This window comes from Manis javanica, chromosome 4, assembly GCF_040802235.1.
Source record: "Manis javanica isolate MJ-LG chromosome 4, MJ_LKY, whole genome shotgun sequence".
NCBI lineage: Eukaryota > Metazoa > Chordata > Mammalia > Pholidota > Manidae > Manis > Manis javanica.
In genome coordinates this window covers 169920757-169941567 of record NC_133159.1, presented here as the reverse complement: position 1 = coordinate 169941567, position 20811 = coordinate 169920757, and the positions used below count along the sequence as shown (strand labels likewise).

At 40.4% G+C, this 20811-nt stretch overlaps 1 protein-coding gene and 1 non-coding gene across 4 annotated transcripts; one reads left to right on the top strand and one right to left on the bottom strand.

The window, feature by feature from the left end:
* Positions 1-8232: 8232 nt before the first annotated feature.
* On the bottom strand, positions 8233-8305 carry TRNAR-CCG (transfer RNA arginine (anticodon CCG)). Its single transcript has one exon. It is a non-coding gene; the product is annotated as a tRNA-Arg (tRNA).
* A 3997-nt stretch (positions 8306-12302) lies between these two features.
* KPNA2 (karyopherin subunit alpha 2) lies at positions 12303-20531 on the top strand. Of its 3 annotated transcripts, none has more exons than XM_017648983.3 (11): positions 12303-12454; positions 13711-13808; positions 13951-14085; positions 15314-15402; positions 16177-16445; positions 16673-16767; positions 16874-17137; positions 17357-17590; positions 17833-18015; positions 19451-19600; positions 20203-20531. In XM_017648983.3, exons 2-11 carry the CDS (start codon positions 13734-13736, stop codon positions 20293-20295), a joined length of 1587 nt encoding a protein of 528 aa, XP_017504472.3. In that variant the 5' UTR covers positions 12303-12454; positions 13711-13733; the 3' UTR covers positions 20296-20531. The 3 variants fall into 3 exon arrangements, with proteins under 3 accessions (XP_017504472.3, XP_017504474.3, XP_073091896.1); XM_017648985.3 differs by having other exon boundaries at positions 12316-12458; XM_073235795.1 differs by lacking the exon at positions 12303-12454 and adding an exon at positions 12593-12611.
* Positions 20532-20811: the final 280 nt, after the last annotated feature.

Sequence of the window (20811 nt, the reverse complement as noted above, 5' to 3'; positions counted from 1 at the left end):
AGAAAGTTGCCTATTGAGCACTAAATGGAATTGCAGCTGAAGGTGGGCTAATCTTCCTCATTCAGGTTTTAGAGAAGCAAATTCTCTATTTCCTCCCAAATAGTAAATCTCTCCCGTTACTGCAGGACTGTGTACACCAGCGTCAGTGTCTCCAGACCGTGGCCAGGAGCAGATGAGCACTGTGAAGTGCATGCTCTTGGGGCCCAATTTATAACTGTCCTCAGATCCCCTTCTTTCACATACTCTTCAAGTCGAGCGGAATAACATTCATTAGGTTTAAGCTTCCTCAGTTAAAACCACATCTCGGACATGCCTGCTTGAGATTATATTCAAGTCACCCAGATCCAGTTTGGGGTGTTCCCGAAAATCTTCTGTCACAGGAATGTTGTGAATGCCCTGAAGCCCACACCCTGAAATGTTAGAGGCAGAGAGCTGGCGGGCTGGTTCCCATGGGCTCCTAGCGCTCCTAGAAGCTACTGGGGTGGCACCAGCCTGGAAGAACTTGCCAGGTCCAGTGCTGGGCCTGAGGTAGCATCTGGCTTGCAGGTTCACCACACTAATGGTGGAAAGCACAGAGAACTCGAAGAGACTGACTGATGTAAGCCAGAGTGTAACTTTATTAATTTACAAGAATTCGACTAAGGCAGACCAGCATGCTCCTGTCAGTCTGGCTAGTATTATCTTTCTATAAACAAGTTGCAGGGAAAGCTAAGTGATCATCAGGGTGCTTGGTAATATAAACCCGAGCAGGGGGAGTTTATCATTGGTCTGGAGTGTTTAACAGTATTGGCCTCTCACAGCCTAACGTGTCTGTCTCCTCAACAGGTATATACATCGCTCAGGCGGAAGAATCTAAGAGTCTAATTGCCTTCTCCCCAGGCAATTTCTGGTGTTTTAAGGGTATCTTTCTGCTTAGCAAATATTTATCGAGCATCTACATGTGTTGTATAATAAAGCATTTGTGCCAGGTGTCTGGCATGGAGCCTCTAAAACCCTTGGAATTTTCCTAAAGTGATAGAAGTGGCGTAGTTACTCATGAGTTCCCTGGATCACATCTGCGCTTCAGGATGGGAGCGGGTCACCAGGCAGACCAACCAAGAGATTAGAGGGTCAGGGCTTTGAGGCATCTCCAGAGAGGGGACAGAGGCTGGCAGTTGGGTTCAGTCGGATGACCGATGACTTAATCCATCATGCCTGCTTACCGAAGCCCCCAGGACAGCTCGGTGCAGCTGCCTGCCTGGTGACCACACAGATGTGCTCGGAGGGTGATCCACGGGGAGAGAACACTGAAGCCGTGTATCTGAGACTCTCCTAGATCTCATCCTATAGGTCTCTTTATTTGAATGGTCCTGATTTGTATCCTTTATAATAAAACTGTGATTTTAAGTATAGCACTTTCCTAAGTTTTGTCAGTTGTTGTAAAAAATTATCAGACCTAAGGGGGATGGTGAGAACCCCCAGATTTGTAGCCAGTTGGTCTGAAATGAGAGCAGTCTTGTGGTGGCTCTTGAAATAGCATTGTCTGTTCTAACACTGGGTGGTTAGTGCCAGAATTGAGTTGCAGTCCATCAGTTGGTATCCGAATTGTATACATTTGTATCCAGCTTTTTAAAAAATTGAAATATACTTGATAGAAGTATCCAATTTTATTCAATTACAACTGTTAAAATATTATTACAAACTCTTCGTGAATGTAAAATCTCCTAACTGCACAATAATATGCTCTCACTTAGACAAGCCATACTTTGTAAATATGGTAGTTCATTTTCAATTCTTATTATTGCAAAACTTCCTGTGTCCCATCAGCAGAGGAATGGATGTATTTGCTGTATTGGAATACTGTAAGAGCGGGTGTCTCAACCTCAGCTCTAGTCACATTTGGGGCAAGGTAATTCTTCATTGTGCATTGTAGATGTTGACCAGTATCCCTGGCCTTGTCCACTGGACACCAGGAGCATCCCACACCTCCAGTTGTGACAATCTAAACTGTCTCCAGACATTGTCAGATGTCTCCTGGGGATGAATTGTGGATCACATTCATTGCTATAAACCTCAAAAATAAATGAGCTACAATTACAAAAGCGAAGTAAAGATGAATCTCATAAAGATGAGCTCAAGTAAAAGAAGTCCAACACAAAAGACTATATACTATACAATTTCATTTCTATAAGGTTCACATATAGGTAAAGCTAATCCATGGAGTTAAAAGTCAGATTATCCTTGGTAGAAACTAGTGACTGGAAAGAGTATGGAGGGGGAGGTTCTGTGGTATTGAAGTGTTCTGTAGCTTGTTCTGTAGACCTATTAATTTCTGATACCTTAAATAAGAAATGTTACTAGTTTACATAGTCAAATCTGTTGGTTATATTTTGTGATATCTTCTGTCCCTTTATGAAAGCCTTTACAAGTAATACGTCTTCATTGCAGAATAATACAGGAGAAAAATTATTTTAATCAACTATAATCCTATTGTCTAGAAATAACCACAATAAATATTTTTGGTGTATTGCTTCCAAACTTGTTTCTACACATATGTGTACATATTAATATGTTACATAATTTCTTCATATAAAGGTGAGATCATGATGTATAGATATTTTACAACATGGTTTTAAAATTTTGAATATTCAATCCTTCTATTTCAATAAATACAGAATTTTATCATTATTTTATTTTATTTTATTTTATCCAGATTACCAATATATTTTTTATTAAGGTATTATTGATATACATTCTTATGAAGTTTTTACATGAAAACCAATGTGGTCACTACATTCACCCATATTATCAAGTCCCCCCCATACCCCATTGCTGTCACTGTCCATTAGTGTAGTAAGATGCCACAGAGTCACTATTTGCCTTCTCTGTGCTACACTGTCTTCCCCATGATCCCCCCCACACCATGTGTGCCATCATAATACCCTCAATCCCCTTCTCTCTCCCTCCTCACCCACTGTCCCCACCCCTCCCCTTTGGTAACTGCAGTCCCTTCTTGGAGTCTGTGAGTCTGCTGCTGTTTTGTTCCTTCAGTTCTGCTTTGCTGTTATACTCCACAAATGAGGGAAATCATTTGGTACTTGTCCTTCTCACCTGACTCATCATCATTTTAATGACTGAATTCCTAGATATTGTGTTGCTAAGTCAAAGGGCATGATAATTTCAGTATTTTTGGTACATATTGCTGAATTGACTGCCCCCCCCACACCAGATAAGTTGTATCAGTTTAACACTAACAATCAATGTAGGCACGAAATAATGTCTTATTTCTCTACACTGGAATGATGAATCATCATTATTTGACATCCTTCCTGTTCTGAAGAATTTTCTAAAAAGATTTTTTGTTTTAATTCACTTTTTTTTATTGTTGATGATATTGTGTATTTTTTCATTGATTTATTGGCCATTTGGATTTCTTTTGTTAACTGCCTGTTCATATTGTCTATTAAGATGTTGTAGGATGTTCATATTTTCCTTTATAATTTTAAGAGTTATTTATAGCCTAAGAATTTTAACTCTTTGCCCATTATTTATATTGCAAACACTTGCTCATAGAATTTTGTTGATATTTAACCATTGAGCTATTTTTTGGCCGTTCAACTTTGAAATTTTATGTAGTTGAATACATGAATTTTTTGTTAGCAATGTTCCTAGTGTCTTTTGTGTCATACTTAGATTTTCTCCAACTTGAAATTATATATATACTAACCTATATTTTTTTGTGCTTGTAGTTAAATCCTTATATCTAGAATTTGTTTTAGTAATATTTTTATTATATTATATTATAATATTATTTTAGAAATATTAATCTTAAGAATCTAATTTTATTTTTTCTCAAATAACTAGAAACTTGTCTAATCCAATTGATACATAAATCTATCCTTGCCTAAATATGAAATGTCACCTTTAACATAGTATTATCTTCTAATAAATTTAGATCTATTTCTAGACTTTCAACTCTGCTGTGTTCCTCCCTGTCTATTCCCATGCCTGTGCCCCTATTGGGACATTGTTATAATTATCATGATGTTAAATCTCTGTTTTTAAAAATTGTTCTGTCTATTATAGTGGAGTATTTTTTAAAGTGAACTTTAAAATCATTCTGCTAAATTAAAAAAATCCTAGTGGATTTCTTGAATTTGCATTAATGTATAGATTAATTTGGAAAGGAATTGACAACTTTTCTGTATTGTCTTTCTGTCCATGAAAATGATATATCTCTATATTTCTTTGTCTTCTTTTCCCTTTGTCAGAATATTATAATTTTCTTCAACTAAGCTCTAAACATGTCTTATTAAATTTACTTCCTGAGTATTTTATGTTTTTGATGTAATGTATAGCCCCCTCCTACATTGTAGCAGGACTGGCCTGAGTGAGTATAAAGGAAATGATAATATATACTTGCAAGGCTAGGTTACAGTACTCTCATCCTGGATGCATTCACTCTCTCTTTTAGATCATTTACTTTGGGGGAAGCCAGCTGCCATGTTGGAAGGATACTAAGGCAGTCTATGAGAGGCCCAGAGGACAAGGAGCTTCAGCCAAGAGCCAGTAAGAAACTGAAGCCTGCCAACAACCAGTAAGTGAACTTGAAAGCAGATCCTCTCCCAACTGAGCCTTCAGATGAGACTGCAGCCCCAGCCCACAGCTGGACTGAAACTGAGAGACCTGAGCAGAACCACCCAGCTAATCTACTCCCAGATTCCCGGGCCACAGAGGGTGTGATTAATAAATGTCTGCTGTTTCAAATTGCTAATTTTGAGGTAATTTGTCTTGCACTAGTTAAAAGGGGCAGCCTCAGCTTTCAACTGAACACAGTCATCTTGGTGTTTCCTGTCCAAACACCTCTCCCTTGGACACTAGGACCTCTGGACCCACTGAGTCCCAGATCACTGGCAAAGAAAGCAAAAAATTCTTCCTGTGAATTATTAGGGGTCATAGTAGGAGGGGCCATTTCCCTTTCCTCTCCTCGGTTCCTGAACCCATACCTTCTGGCAATATCTAAGCCCAGGAATGGTGGTGCTGGCAGAAGCCCTGCAGGCAGGGAAGGCAAATATAATGCCCAGAACACGGGTCTGTCCCTGTGAGGAGGAGGCGCCGTCCACACACCCCAGCCTGGTCATTGCAAACGAGGCATTATTGTTTTGCCTCTCAGGGTGAGACCCTCCCCTTGGAGACGCGCCCTCTGCTGGCCTTTCCTAAGATCTGCGGTCAGGAGCGTCCTCTCTAATCCTCCCTCCTCTCCCTCTGCTGGAATTTTATTGAGGAATTTCTGGTGTCTCCTGAGCTTCTCATCCCTCTTGCTGCTTTTGTGGGATTTCTGAGGGGAGTAGAGAAAAACGTCAACTTCACTGTAGTTTTAATACTGGAATTTGGTTCATTTTAACGTATAATTCTGAACGTTAATGTTATTGGATTGTATTTTAATATTAATTCTAATGTATTTTCTGACATTCTAAGTAAGTTTTCAAAATTTGGACTAATAGAATACTAATAAATATTTGTATTTATTCAAGCATTTAAAAATTAAAATTCCAAAGCAATCCAGTACAAAAAGAGGCAAAACTAATCAATGCTGTTAGAAATAAGGCTACTGGTCACCCTGGAACAGCTAGTGAGGAGGTCAAGGGGGCTTCAGTGAGTCATGTCCTGTTTCTTGATCTGAGTGCTGGTTATAGAAGTGTGTTCAGTTTGTGAACATAATTTCACTGCACGCTTATGATATGTGATTTTCCTGTGTGTATGCTACTCATTGATAGCACTTATTTTTTTAACACAAAAATAGAACAGCCTCTAATTAAAAATAAATCATGATTCTATTACACACCTGATATTTATCTGGCTTAAAATGAAAAGGAGAATTTTATGTGAAAACTTCAAATATCTGAATTTAGCCATATTCATCCATTTATTAATGATTCTCTTTGATCCTAGGTATATCTTTCTGTGGAGAAAATGGGTTTCTCAAATAATTAGGTCCGTAGTCATAGAAGGATAGTGGGGACAAGTGGCAATGATGGTAGTAGTGATGGCATCTTGACCAGGTGTTTCTGGCTCTGAGAGTCACTGCGCTTCGGGCTTCTTGCCTTTTGGGGGCCACTGGTGTGTCCTTGATTCATGCTGGTCCCCAAGTCTGGTCTTCCAGCTTCGCCCTCCAAGTCAGTGAGCGCCTCCCTTGCCGCAGGACTTTCTAATGGATTATCATTTGCTTTGCTTAGGTTGGGCTGGTTTGTTTCCACTGCTGGCAACCAGAGGGAACTAGCAAATGTGATTGAGACGTTGTTTTGGGAACCAAGAAAAAGAGGTTTCCCGGAAGCCTGGGAAAAGAACGTGTTTCAAGCAGGAAGTATGAGTTTCAAACTTCAGAGTGAGGTCAGGTGAGATAAGGACTGAAAGGTGTTTCTTAAATTAAGGGTGGGTGCACGGAGACCACCGCTGAAGCAGTGTGGCTGCTTGGAAAGAGTGCACCCAGGACTCCTGTGAGGTGCCCAGAACCAAGGGTGAGCTTTTTAAGGCGTGGAGAAACTACAGAATGTTTTTGGAATCAGAGGAAAGAGCCAGGAGAGAAGCAAGCTGAAGGCACAGGCAAGAGGGGAAATTAATGGGTTTACACCTTTTGAATGTTTACTAAGTGCCAGAGAAGTTTTCTTAGAACAGAGGGGGTGGGTTTAGAGCAAAGTCAGAGAAGAGGACTGGCCTAGGACTATAAGAGGCACATCTCCATCCAGCACAGGAAAGGAGGAAAATGGGGGGATGACAAGTGAGGGAAGAGAAAAATGTGGAATTTACCTTAAGTGACCTGAATTTTGGGTATTCAGTAGACGCTCAGTAAATGTTTGCTGACTTCAGGTGAAGGAACCAGGGTGAGTGAGCCACACCTCTACCAGAGAAAAGGAACTGGCTGGGTTGAAGGAGGGAACTTTGTGGGAACACCAGTGAGTGTGCTGGAGGCCTGAGCAGGGCAGGCAGAAGCCCGAAGGGCAGAGAACCTGTTCAGAGCTTGTCCTGCCCAGTGGGTAAGGGATAGGCATTCTGCTATGAGAGCAATCTTACTTTTGGGGACCAGAGAGACATTGTCACTGTCCATTGTCCCCAAATGCTGCCAACAGGAATGCAAGGACCCAATATGGCCACCGACTCTGGGATCCCAGAAATAGAGCTGGAAATTATCCCCTGATTTTCATTATTAAAGTGTTCTAATTTAAAAATTCAGCACTACATCCATAATCTTAGAAAGGGGGGTAAGGGGATCAGTTAAGTTTTTCCATTGGTTGTTTAGTTTGCTTTTTTTAAATGAACTTCTAATTTTTGAATAACTTCAGACATATAAAAGTTGCAAAGATAAAACAGAGGGCTCCCATATGCCCTTCACTCAGTTTCTCCTCGTATTAACATCTTACATTACCATGTACATTTGTCATAACTAAGAAACCAACATTGGTACATTACTGTAACCAAAGTCCAGAGTCTATTCTGGTTCCACTAGTTTTTCACAATAACGCCCCTTTTCTGTTTCAGGCTCAAATCCGAGATACCAAATTGCATTTAGTTGATTTTAAAGAGTAGGAATTAACTCAGTGATAATCCTCTTGTCCCAGATTTGAGAGAAAAGTTTAAACTTTTCAAGCTAGTCAACCGGTCTGAAAAGCTTGAACTTTGATTGCATTTCTTTTATTACGCTAATTGGTAAGCCGAACCCACACCCACACCAAAACAACCTACGTCCTCACTGTAATTCGTCTTTCGTGATACTTTAGGGACAAAAGCCATCAATTATGTTTGCTATATTTCTACGTTGAAACAGCACAATTGCTTTTCTATAAATTCTCTTTATACTGGAAACCAGTCTGGAGCCAGCACGGTTGAATCTGCTCAAACACTCCTTGGGGTAAGGATAGGGAGAAAGTTTTGCATGTGTGGATGCCCACGTGAAGCTCAGCTTGACAAGGTAGACAGAAAAAGAGGTGACTCCATCTTCCTAGCGTTTTTTTCCTTTTAAAAGTCGGTATAAGTTTAAGCAAGACTGAAGAAGCCCTCTTTGGATGAAATCTCAGCTTTCACTTGCAAGGTCTCATCTTGCAGTTTTCAAAACGTGGGAAAGCATTTTCTAATTTGTAAGCACTCTTCATCCTTGAAATTGATTGTAGAGACGCGAAACCTTCACATTTGAAAATCTACTTCTGCTGTTCTCAGTTCCCATGATAGCCCTTTTCTCCATCAAAACTAAGCTCTTTGCGACCCAGATGGGACTCGAACCCACAATCCCCAGCTCCGGAGGCTGATGCCTTATCCATTAGGCCACTGGGTCACTACAAGATCCGGTTTTTCGCACCATCTCCTTATGTGATGCCATCATCGCGCCCCGCCCCCGGGCTCCACGGCCCCACGTCGGACCGCCTGTGATTTGGGGGCCGCCCCCAGCAGCGGCAGCGCGCGCCTGCGCCCTTTTAAGTTTCCCCAACTCCCGCGTGCTTGCGCGTGGCTCTTCGCGCCGCTTTGCTCCAGTAGTGCGGGACCTTCTTCCGAGTTTTTCTCGTGAGGTCCTTTGCCCTGGATCAGTAGCCGAATAGGCAAACTTGGAGAAGTTTAAACAAAATTCCAATACCTGTCCTCCGTCCATTCGAATTCTGTTAGCTGGTTCAGGCCCGTGCGTCTGCATTTCACTAAGTTCCCGTGGACCTTGCTCTGCCGTGGGCGTTAGGAGCCACTCGCGGAGCCTGAGGTCTTCTCGCACCTCTGCCCCGCCCCCCACGCCAACCTCTGGTACCTTACAGCCCCCTCCTTCCTTCTGTTCCCGAATTTATTCAACACATTAATCTAATGTGATGGGGATTGTTGGGATTCTGGGTGAACAGGCTTCAAATCCGCCCTCCTCGTCTACATCCACTTACCTCCCCGTGCCTCCCTTTTCCTCCGACTTAAAGGAAAAATTAATATAATAAGGTCCCTAAATACAAAATTATACGGATTTTTTGTTGTTTTTATCGTAAAGCTAGGTCCTGGGATAAAGATTTAGATTTTCTGGTTACCTGCACAGTATCTCTGTGCCTGTTACATGTAGAGATGCTGCACTTGTGGTTTTTAAAAGTACATGATTTTATTTTCTTCTTAGACGCACAGTAACTGTTCCTTGTAAATTGTATAAAATGTGGGTAAACCAAATGAAGGAAATTGAAATTGGCCGTAATTCTACCATTCGGAGTTAACCACTTTGAACATTTAGCTATGTTTTTCATATCTCATGTGTCTGTGTGTATGTCACTGTTTAATTACCTATGGACACGGAGTCATCCACGAAATGCTTTTTATGAAAACTGAGACATTATTAGTGAATAGTTCACTAATTATTTAGTACTGTTGTTGTAGAAGTTGATGGTGGGTAAACTTGACACCTTAGTGAATCAAGTCAGTGGCACCAAACCAGTAACAGACATATTCTTCACCTTCAACCAGTGGCTGAGGGAAAAGCCAGCTTCACTTAAGAGTGTCCTTGATGACACCATAAGAATTATTAATTGTATTAAGTCCTCACCATTGAGTACACATCTTTTTAATAGTTTGTGTGACAAAAATGGGAAGTATGCATAAATCATTGCTACCACATACCAAAATATAATGACTTGTCTCTTAAGGAAAACATTTGTGCAATGTTTGAGTTGCAGGCTAAACTAACCACTTTTTTTAGTGGAGCACAGTTTTTATGTGAAAGAACAATTGGAAAACAAACTAGGATTATTCAGATTTGGACACCTTTCTCTGGAGCAACTCCATTCTCAGGCCCACATCACCATAGCACACAGCCTTATGGAAGAGAGAGGATATCTCCCTAAGGCCTCAGTAAACATTTTTTTTTTAATTGGAAAAAATTTTGCTTTATTTACTCTACTTCTTGGATGGTATTTGGTAATTTTTTTTACAGGTACTATTTACATTTAGGTGTTGAGCTGTTTTGCATGATATCTCAATCATACATATAACCTGCGGGATATGATTCTTGTTTTAGCCAGTGAATTCCCTTTCTTCCAACTGTTGATGTCCTTCACTCAGGTCAGGCTGAAGGTCAGTCATCTGTGGGAAATGCGTACAGTTGATTTTTTGGTAGAGTTGCTGAGTTTCCGTAGTCAGTCATTTCACTTTGTCAGTCAGTGTCCCTGTTTCGTGAGGTCTGCTCTGTTCGTGAGGTCTGTATGCAGTCTGGTTCAGCCTTCTTTCTTGTTGTTGTTTTAGGGTTAGTTGTATCAATTAACTACATTTTCATACTATCTGTGTTTTTGGGAGGAATTCTCCGTCTCACCTCTCATGCCGCCATCTTGAATCTCTCAGTAAACATTTTATTGGATTGTGTTCCATCTTTATCACCAAACCAATCCCTGTCAGGGGGATGGAATGTGCTGATTGGCCCCTGCGTGATAGGGCCTTCTCCTGAATGTCCATTCAAACTACAATAGCTAAAAATGGAGGATGTATGGTTCCCAGAGTGATATTATATCTTTCAAAGGCCACTTTCCTATTTCACATTATACACCTTTTTCAGATTGTTTTCAGGTGCAAGTACAGGTGCAAAGAGTGGTTGAGAACATAGACTCCTGGAACTAGACAGCCTGGGTCTAAAGCTTGTCTCTGCCATTTACTGGCTGTGTGGACCTGGACAAGTTAACTGCTCTTGACTGTCTTCTGTGAAATGTAACAGGTAATAAATAATACTACTTTGCAGAGTTGTGAAGGTTAAATGTATTAAGATATGTAAAATGTTTCACCACCTCTGGGCACACTGTATTCTATTTTCAAGCAAAAGATAACCCAATTTAACTAATTGAAAAATGAAGTGCATTGGATGACATAATTGCAAAGTCATTTAATAACAACCTTCAGAGGTAGGACAGGCTGTTGATCAAAGCTCTCATGGTTTCTCTACAATTGTCCTATTCAGATTTCTAAGACTCACATTCCTCAGTTCAGAAGAACAGAGCTTGTATTCCTACCTCCAATCATTAAACAAAAGGCATAGGCTTCCCAACTGGATGAATTTAGGTCACACTTCTGCCCCTGAACCATTCACAGTAGCCAAGAGAATGCAGTGCAGTGACTGGGTTAGGAGTGAATTCCTCCCACATTTCTGCATCTAGGGAGATAGAATTATGCTTACTGGGTGGGTGGGAGTAGAATCAGCCTCCTGTGAACCCCATGGCTGCTACACCCAAGTGAGGCTGGCATAAATGCCTGCAAGAATGGACAGAGTTCAATGTTTGAATTTATGGTAAAAAACAAAACGATTTTTCTTAAAATACCCTTGAATACAGAAAGAAAACAAAATGGCCAATGATCTTGATGCCCTCATAACCATCACTGATATTTTTAAAAAGTACATGGCAAGAAAATGCAAACATTTTATTCAGAAATGTGTAAAGTAAACCTAAAACATTCCTGGAATAACTGGCAAAACTTGAACATGGACTAAGTAATAAATAATAGCATCAAAAGTTAGTCGTTGAATTTGATGACTGCGATTTGGATTTATATTAGAGAATGTCCTTATTTTTAGAAGATGGGGGTAAAGGGACATTATTTCTGAAACTTACTCTCAAATGGTTCAAAAATGGTATGTGAAAGCCATATATATGTGTGTGTGTGTATATATATACATATACATATTATATATATATACACACATGAACACATAGGGAGAGAGAAAAATGGCAAATGTGCCAAAATGTTACCATTTGACAAATCTGGGTAAATATATGCAATTCTTCTGTATTTGAATTATTTAAAAATAAGAATATTTGGAGAAACAGGCATAATAAACTTTCGTTACTGTATTTGTGGCTTCTATGTAGTCTTTTATGACAAGTTAAAAAAAACAAAACTAAAAATGCAACATAAATATGCCTTATCCCTTCCCTAGATAATAGAACCGCCTAAGTTCCTTCTGTGTCCTATCAGGAAAAAAATCGCATAGCTGTGTTTTTAAATCAAGATCTTGAACGAGAATGATTTGGGGAATCACTTGTGGTACTTCAAGGCAGCCGTGCAAGGAAGCGACCAGTGGGTAACCTTACACACAAATATCTTCAGCAAAGGCCCAAAGAGGCAAGAGACGCTCGGGCTGAAACCCGGCCCTCCGCGCGGCATGCCGGGCTCTGGAGTCCTTCCACTCGGAGCTGCAAGGCGCTCTGGGATCGCGCGACCGCTCCCTCGTCTCGCGATGTTATCCTTTCTTCTTCTAAGCCCTAGGACCCCCACCCTCCCAACTGGGTTTTTCAAATCCACCAATGGGCTCATAGCGTAGGCTCGAACCAGCCAATCGGAATGCGGAGCCACCGGGAAATTTAAATCGCGCCGGCCGGTTGCACTGACCACACCATCTTCGAGCGGAGCTGCGGTTGCTGTTTTGAGGGCAGTTAACCCGCCGCCTGCGTGCCCCGCACCGCCTTTTGGGGAAGCCTGAGCTGGCCGTGTAGGTAACGAAGTCAGGCCGCAGTCGGTTCTGAGGGGTGACCGCAGGCCCGCAGGCCGCTCTCGGCTTGCGGGTGGCGGGAAGGGAGGCTCCGGGTACGCGCCTGGCCTGGCTTTGGCCTGCCTCGTTGACGAGGCCTCGGGAGCGTTGCTCGTCGGTGAGGCTGTACGAGTGCTTGGGCTTCAGGGTGCCGAGACTCTGCGAAAGGCAGCGAGAGCCTTTGCGCATCGCGGCCGGGAGAACCCGGGAGGCCCGAGGGCGAAAAGTCCCCGGAGGGTCCCAGCGCCCGGCCCCTCCTCCACGGTTTTTCGCCGCGTCTTCCCCCGGGTGGGGGCGAGGGAAGGGATTCGAGACGGAGGCGGCGGTAGGAAGAACTCTTAACACGCAGGCCCTCGGTTGGCAGTGTCACGTTTTCGTTATGTGAACATGAAATTAAAGATAATATGTCATCTTTTGGAGATTGCTCTTAAGGAATGATCCGGGTCTGAGTGAAGCACGGCTGATACCGGCCTAATTAAGTACACTCACAAGAAATTTCTGGAAATGGAAATGTGTGCGAGATGCTGAAGATGGAGAATTGCGTCGCAAGTTTTCAGTGTTGACAGGAAATATTACGAAAGACTCCATAATGTAACGATGAGCCAAATTTTTCTTTAATTTTCCAGTGCGGAGAATGTACCCATTTGGCCATTTAAAGACAATAAAGAGAGCGTCTAGAGGATCTGAGTTTATTGCCCCTGGGATATAGATTTTTGACAGTAAGCCCAGTTCCCCTGCTTTGTCTTCATTTAACTGCGCTAGAGTCACACTGACCAATATGGTGGTCACCAAACGCATGTGGGCTAGTCCGAATTGTGACATAAGCTGTAAACTTAAAGTTCAAGATTTAGAAGAATTAGTATAAAAAGAGAATGTAACATACCTCAATAACGTTTTAATATCATGTGTTGAAATGTGTATTTTGGATATGTTCGGTTAAATAACATTAAAATTAATTTTATTTGTTTTTTTAAAAATATGGTTACTGGGAAATTTAGATTTATTCTGATGGACAGTACTGCTCCAGGTAGCCTCAGCCCTTCAGAGAGGAGGGGAAATACTGTTTGGCCAAAGCTATTTCCTGGTGCTGAAAAATGAAGTTCCTCTTCTGATGTAGAAGTGTGAATTCAATATATATGCTTGATAATTCAATGAATGCTCTTAACTGACAAAACAGAATGATGAAGGGGAGAATATATTCTCTGCTTATCTTACAGCTTTCTCCCTTTGTCTCATAACCATGTCCACCAACGAGAATGCTAATTCACCAGCTGCCCGCCTTAACAGATTCAAGAACAAGGGGAAGGACACAACAGTGAGTACCTTCTGTTGCTTTCCAGTGGTACTTTTAAGTGAAAGGATTTTGAGAAGGGGTCAAAACTTTGAGGGAATTTGAAAAAGTGCCCTCACTTGGCAACACAAACTCATAATAATAGGGGAAATGATGTTTTTTTGAGGAAATGAGGCGGCGCAGAATAGAAGTTAATGTGGAGCTGAGGAAAGCTAAGAAGGATGACCAGATGCTGAAAAGGAGAAATGTAAGCTCATTTCCTGATGATGCTACTTCTCCACTGCAGAACCGCAACAACCAGGTAAATACATTTTAGCCTATGAATTATGTTAAACCCAGAAAATCGATATGGGGCTTTTCTTAGAATAAATATTCCTAGGCTTATGTTGTTTTTTAAATTAAAGTGTCATTGATAAACAATCTTCATGAAGGTTTCCCATAAACAATCTTGTGGTTTCAGCATTCACCATTATTATCAAGTCCTCACACCGCCATTGCAGTCACTGCCTGTCAGTGTAGTAAGATGCCTAGCCTCTGGTTTTAACTGTCAACTCTGTGAAGTCTTTTTTCTGCTCCTGATCAGTAATCTAATGATGTCTTTCCTGCCCGCTCTCCATAATCCATTGAGGCTGATTCCAAGGTCTTTAGCTCTGATCTCCCTTCAGGTTTCTCTGTATTTCTGGCGGCCAGCTTGGTACCTTGTGCTGGCCATTTCTTGTTAACTGAAAATTACTGTGTCCAGAACCATCCACTTTCTGGCTTAGTTTGAACATTTTTTTTTTGGTATTTTGGGGTTTTTTTTGTACTTGCCTCCAGCTTTGTTTCAGGTCTTCCTGAAATGTTTCAAGCAGTCTCCTAGTTTTTCTTTCCCTTCATTCTCTGCCACATACTATTTATGTAAAATTCCTACAGTGATACTTCAAACATGTTTATTTTCTACCTAAAAACTTGAATGGCTTTAAATCTATATTCTTTTTGAAAGTTTTTTTTTGTAAATTAGACCCATCTTAGATTCTCAAATTTACCTTTCTCATCTTTCAAAGATTGGGTGCTTTTCTATTTTTTTTCACATTATGCTATCCTCTAGTGCTCCACATTTTACCAATTTTTTTCTGCCCATTGATTAATAGCACCTATATGTTATTACTGTATTATTACCTCAAATCCCATTTTCTTATAGCGCTCCTTGGTCAGCCCAGCAGGAAAGGTGCTCCCTTACAATCCCTGTAGCACCCTGGTTCTGCACCAAAAATGGAGAGTAAATACAGTATAAGACAATATGTGTATGTACCATTTGTTTATAGTTGTCTACTTGCCACATTTTCCCTGTTAGGTTGTGAGCTGCTGGAGAGAAAGGGACACGTTTTGAGTTAACTGTAACGGTTCTCAAACCTTTTTACTGTGATAACAACATAAAACATTTGTAGCACTGTACAAACAATGCATATACTTGTTTACTGTATACCTCATTATTGTTTGTATTTAATGTTAAACATAAGTTTGCAAAATTAATTCCACTGTTCTTGTAGGGCACTGTAAATTGGACTGTTGATGACATTGTCAAAGGCATAAATGGCAGCAGTTTGGAAAGCCAGCTCCAGGCTACTCAAGCTGCTAGGTAAGCCTCTTCTGCTAAAGCATGAGTGATCTAAAGGATGAGAAATCAGCCTTCTTAGATTTTTATTGTTGGGAACGTGACAGATGGCATGGGTAAAGTGAAGCTTAAACCAACATTAGGCTTATTTTCATTAGGCACTTCTTTGGGTGAAACTGATTTCCTAAAACCCCACCCACCGCCAGTGATAATCACCTTTAGCTTTTTGGTGTACTTTTTAAGAAAATTACAGTTTTTGTTAAAGTGGCATTTTGAGTCAGTGTCAGAGAAAAAGAGGAATTATTCAGTAAGTGGAATTGGTACACCTGTAGAAAATAAGTATATGTAGACTCTTAACTCCAACTGTACATAAATATTTGTGATATCATAACAGAAAGGATTAGTAATTGCTATAGCTTGACAGTGTGCAGAAAAACAGGTCCAAATGACAAAAATGATATGGAAAAGGCATTTAACATCACTAGTAGAAAGATGGAAGTTAGCTCTTAGATTGTCAAAGTTTTTAAAGAGTGACAAGAGCTAAAGTAGATTACAGAGAGAGACAGGTGGGTAAGTCTACTGGTAATATTTCAGTTTTGGAAAAGTAGTTAAAGATACATGGGAGCACTATGTGACCAGTCTGTTCAGCTTCTCTTAAATTCCAGGTATCTCAGCATTTAGTGCTTTACTTAAAAGGTTGTCTAAAGTTCTAAACTTAAGAATTACATTTTAAATTGATTTTTACACTAATTTCTTCTGTTAATCACCTTTACCTTTTCTCTTTTTGTTCACCGTTAGGAAACTGCTTTCTAGGGAAAAACAGCCCCCCATAGACAACATAATCCGGGCTGGTTTGATTCCAAAATTTGTGTCCTTCTTGGGCAGAACAGACTGTAGTCCCATTCAGTTTGAATCTGCTTGGGCACTCACTAACATTGCTTCTGGGACATCAGAACAGACCAAGGCTGTGGTAGATGGAGGCGCCATCCCAGCATTCATTTCTCTGTTGGCATCACCCCATGCTCACATCAGTGAACAAGCTGTATGGGCTCTAGGAAACATTGCAGGTATTTGGATTAAAATTCCACTGAGGTTGGGAGAAGTGCCTTGTTGTGATAATGACTCAAGTTTTGAATTTGCTTGCTTTCAGTGCTAATAAAGGGAGAAAGTGGCATCTAAGTAAGCAGGGGAATTTCTGAGAATATTGTCTTTGCTTTAAGATCGTGGTGTACTCAGTAACTGAACACGGATGCTGATGGACAAGTAGATATGATTAACCTTTCTTTTTTTTCAGGTGATGGTTCAGTTTTCCGTGACTTAGTTATCAAGTATGGTGCAGTTGACCCGCTATTGGCTCTTCTTGCAGTTCCTGATATGTCCTCTTTAGCAGTAAGTGACTGACATAAGTCGGGTTACTTAATACTTGATTGATTCTAATTTTTTCCACTCCCTCAAAAGACCAAGGACATCTCATTTTATTTTTCTTTCCCCTCAGTGTGGTTACTTACGTAACCTTACCTGGACACTTTCAAACCTTTGTCGCAACAAAAATCCTGCACCCCCAGTAGATGCTGTTGAGCAGATTCTTCCAACTTTAGTTCGTCTTCTGCATTATGATGATCCGGAAGTATTAGCAGATACCTGCTGGGCTATTTCTTACCTTACTGATGGTCCAAATGAACGGATTGAAATGGTTGTGAAAACAGGAGTTGTGCCCCAACTTGTGAAGCTTCTGGGAGCAACTGAATTTCCAATTGTGGTAAGTTGTGACCTTCTAGATGAGAATATAAAGCATAAGGAGCATAATCAATTGATACTATAATCAGTTGATACTAATAATTGACATACCTCCAGTTTTAGGCCATAATGACCCTCTTACTTGTCAAAACTTTTTAATACAGTATAGAGTTGTTGAGCAGTGCTGGGAAATAAAATGGTAAGTAACTGCCAGCATCAAACATTTTTCTTCCCTTTTCAGACTCCTGCATTAAGAGCCATAGGAAATATTGTCACTGGGACAGATGAACAAACTCAGGTTGTAATAGATGCAGGAGCACTTATGGTCTTTCCCAGCCTGCTAACGAACCCCAAAACTAATATTCAGAAGGAAGCTACATGGACAATGTCAAACATCACAGCTGGCCGCCAGGACCAAATCCAGCAAGTTGTGAATCATGGACTAGTGCCTTACCTTGTCAGCATTCTCTCTAAGGTAGTAAATTCTTAGGACTCTTAAAGGATTGTTGATATTCATGGATGAGCATTTACAGAGCTATGCTTGATAAGATTTATAATGTACCATTGTTGGGGTCTGTTTACAGTCCTTTGCTTAATAATGTAGCCACTTAATGGTTGGGTGGAACTAGTTGTTAGTTTCATTCATTGTTTTTCTAAAATAGTACTTTGGAATCTTGGTTTTACAACTGTAGAAATAAACTTGTTTCCTGATGTTAGGCAGACTTCAAGACACAAAAGGAAGCTGTATGGGCTGTGACCAACTATACAAGTGGTGGAACAGTTGAACAGATTGTATACCTTGTTCATTGTGGCATAATAGAGCCGTTGGTGAACCTCTTAACTGCAAAAGACACCAAAATTATTCTGGTTATTCTGGATGCCATTTCAAATATCTTTCAGGTAAGTCTTAACAAGGTGGCATTTGTTTGAATTAGGGCTTGATAAATTGGTTTACTCTTTAGACAAGTGGGGGAGAGGGCAGCTAAGTTTACTTAGTAGGCCACTTACCAGTAGAATCAGAAACCCTGTTACTGTCTGTGGTCCACACTCCTAAGATGTGACAACAGATTATAATAAGGACATGACAAGTGGATGATGTGACTTGAAATCCAATCCATATGTGTATACTATTCATACCTATTTATTTTGTCAAGAATGTTTCATTCCCCAATTCATACTAAGTTTTGGTGAAATTTAATTGGCATAAGTAGATACCAATTCTGTTTTCTTCTGGTTCATTCCTAATTGATGCAGGCATGCTAGCATATGGCATTTTGTCACAGTGATGGGTGGTTGGTAGGACTTAACTTCACACTTCTGATGATGGGAATTTTTATATGCAAAAGTTGACTAGAATAATAATGCTTGGTGTATTCATCACTCAGCAAAAATAATTTGTCAACATTTGGCATATTTTCCTACTCTTAATTACTTTGAAGCAACTAAGTTGTTCGATCTGTAAATATGTACCTTCCAAAAGTTGAGGGCTTTAAAACAGTCTAACCACAATATCACTCTTAGACCTAGTAAGTTCTTCTTGATATCAACAAATAATCCAGTTAGGGAAATTTGGTTTTACACACCGTGGGTAAAATTATATTTCCAGAATCTCCTGGGTTTAGTGCATCCTCCGGGGGTGGAGAGAAGTTTTGCTTTAGTTCATCTGCATATCAGTAGGCGCTCCTCAAGGGTGGAGAGAAGTTTATCTCCATATTGATGGGTAATTACCTGGGCAACCGATGGCTTATCTGAATGGGAGAGGTGGGTGGGAGGGGTGGTTGGCTTCTGGAGCGGGAGAGAGAAGGCCTGGACTGCAGTTTGTAAGCAATAAAATGGGTTTTAAACTTTATTTCTCTCTGACTGATTTCGGTTTTAGAGGTACATTGCCTTAGGATTTCCTTTTCCTGAACTTAAAACACCATAGGCTGTCTTTGCCTTATATTTTAGACAGTGACTCAACACCTTGAGTTCAGTTTGGTATTTTCTGGCCTGCTTTTACAAAACAGTAATTTCCTGTTCCCATCACAGACCAATTGAACCGGAATCCTGAATATGGTATCATTTTTTAAGTTGCCTAAGTGATTTTGATGCCTAGAAAAGGTTGAGAACTAAGATTTAAGATGTCTTCTGGCCATAAGCTGCAGAAGTAGTTACTAAGAGCGAGTACAGATCTGATCACCTTGAATTTGACAAAACTACCTCACAGAGTTAAAGGAACTGTCAAGTGTTTTTTTTCTGTTTGATGTATGTTATTAGTGTAACATAGGTGTTGTTTTCACTGAAATGCAGCATTTAGAGTATATTGGCCAGAAAACTTTGGGTTTTTTTTTTTTAGGCTGCTGAGAAACTAGGGGAAACTGAGAAACTTAGTATAATGATTGAAGAATGTGGAGGTTTGGACAAAATTGAAGCTCTGCAAAACCATGAAAATGAGTCTGTGTACAAAGCTTCATTAAACTTGATTGAGAAGTATTTCTCTGTAGAGGTGAGTAACATGGTAATGTTAGTAAGGGCTTGGAAAATACACATGTGAGGTAAGCCTGTTGTAAGATTTATTTTCTTCCTCACACTTTTAATGAGCTCTGTACCCTTATTAAAATGTAGCAAAAAAGCAGTCTAAGTAGGAAATAATGTACATACTTGCTTCTCTAATATTTGGCTTGATGATAATCTTTTTAACTTGAGGTTTTTTAAGTTACCACTTTACTTTAAAATAACTAAACTTAGGAATTAAAAAGTAGGAGTTGATGGAGAAGTGGGCCAGCCCAATGACCATACATGCTCTGGGCTTTTAATACCTTGTTTTCCCCATTTCCTACTCAAAAGTGACAAGTGGAGAAGAAAATCTCTATTCCCTGTTAGTGTGGTAGCGTTCCTTAACCCATTCAGAGCCTCCCCTCAGGCAGGCACCTGAATTGGCAAGTTTCAGCAGCCCTCCCTCTGCTATTTCAAAAACTGAAATACTGTATGGGGCAGGATTCAAGGGGGATTAATGCAGATGAAGGCTTCTAAGACTACATACAGATTTCTAAACAGTTTACTGCTTACAAGTGTGCCATACATGGATGATGTTTTTTTAACTTTCAGGAAGAGGAAGATCAAAATGTTGTACCAGAAACTACCTCTGAAGGCTACACATTCCAAGTTCAGGATGGTGCTCCTGGGACCTTTAACTTTTAGATTGTACAGCTGAGGCATAAAGGTGTTGAGTACTATGTTTGGTATGAGTTTGTCTTGCTGTTTCTCTACTAAGAACTCTTTTTAAATGTGGTTTATAAGTGTAGCACTTTTTACAACAAAACTATACTTGAACAGTTCCAAACTGTATATACTGTATGAAACTTCTCTCAATGGGTTTCTTATGTGGAATTTCATATCTTGTGGTGTCCTGTAAATAAAGATTAAGTTCCACCCTTTTCTTGACTTCACCATGTCTATGTGTTGCTTTCTAATTTGGAGCCCTTAAGGTTGCAAGTGAAGGGTAACAGAACCAAACTGACAGGACTAACCAGGGGTGTAGTGCTGGCTGCAGACATCATTTGATGGAAGGTGATGTCATCAGGGAAATGGGTGATAACTTTTTTCCTGCTCACTTCTGAGTTCTGGCTTTAGTCTGTTTCCCCTTTGAGTAATAATGGCTGTTGGCCCTTGCAAACTTAACATCCACTTACACAAGCTAGAAAAAATGTTTTGAGA

Bases quoted from the DNA above. Each gene is read 5' to 3' on its own strand.
- KPNA2 (XM_017648983.3), top strand. From the start codon at position 13,734: ATGTCCACCAACGAGAATGCTAATTCACCAGCTGCCCGCCTTAACAGA. The intron at 17,591-17,832 runs GTAGTAAATTCT...TCCTGATGTTAG, and splicing joins TTGTCAGCATTCTCTCTAAG to GCAGACTTCAAGACACAAAA. The intron at 18,016-19,450 runs GTAAGTCTTAAC...TTTTTTTTTTAG, and splicing joins CCATTTCAAATATCTTTCAG to GCTGCTGAGAAACTAGGGGA.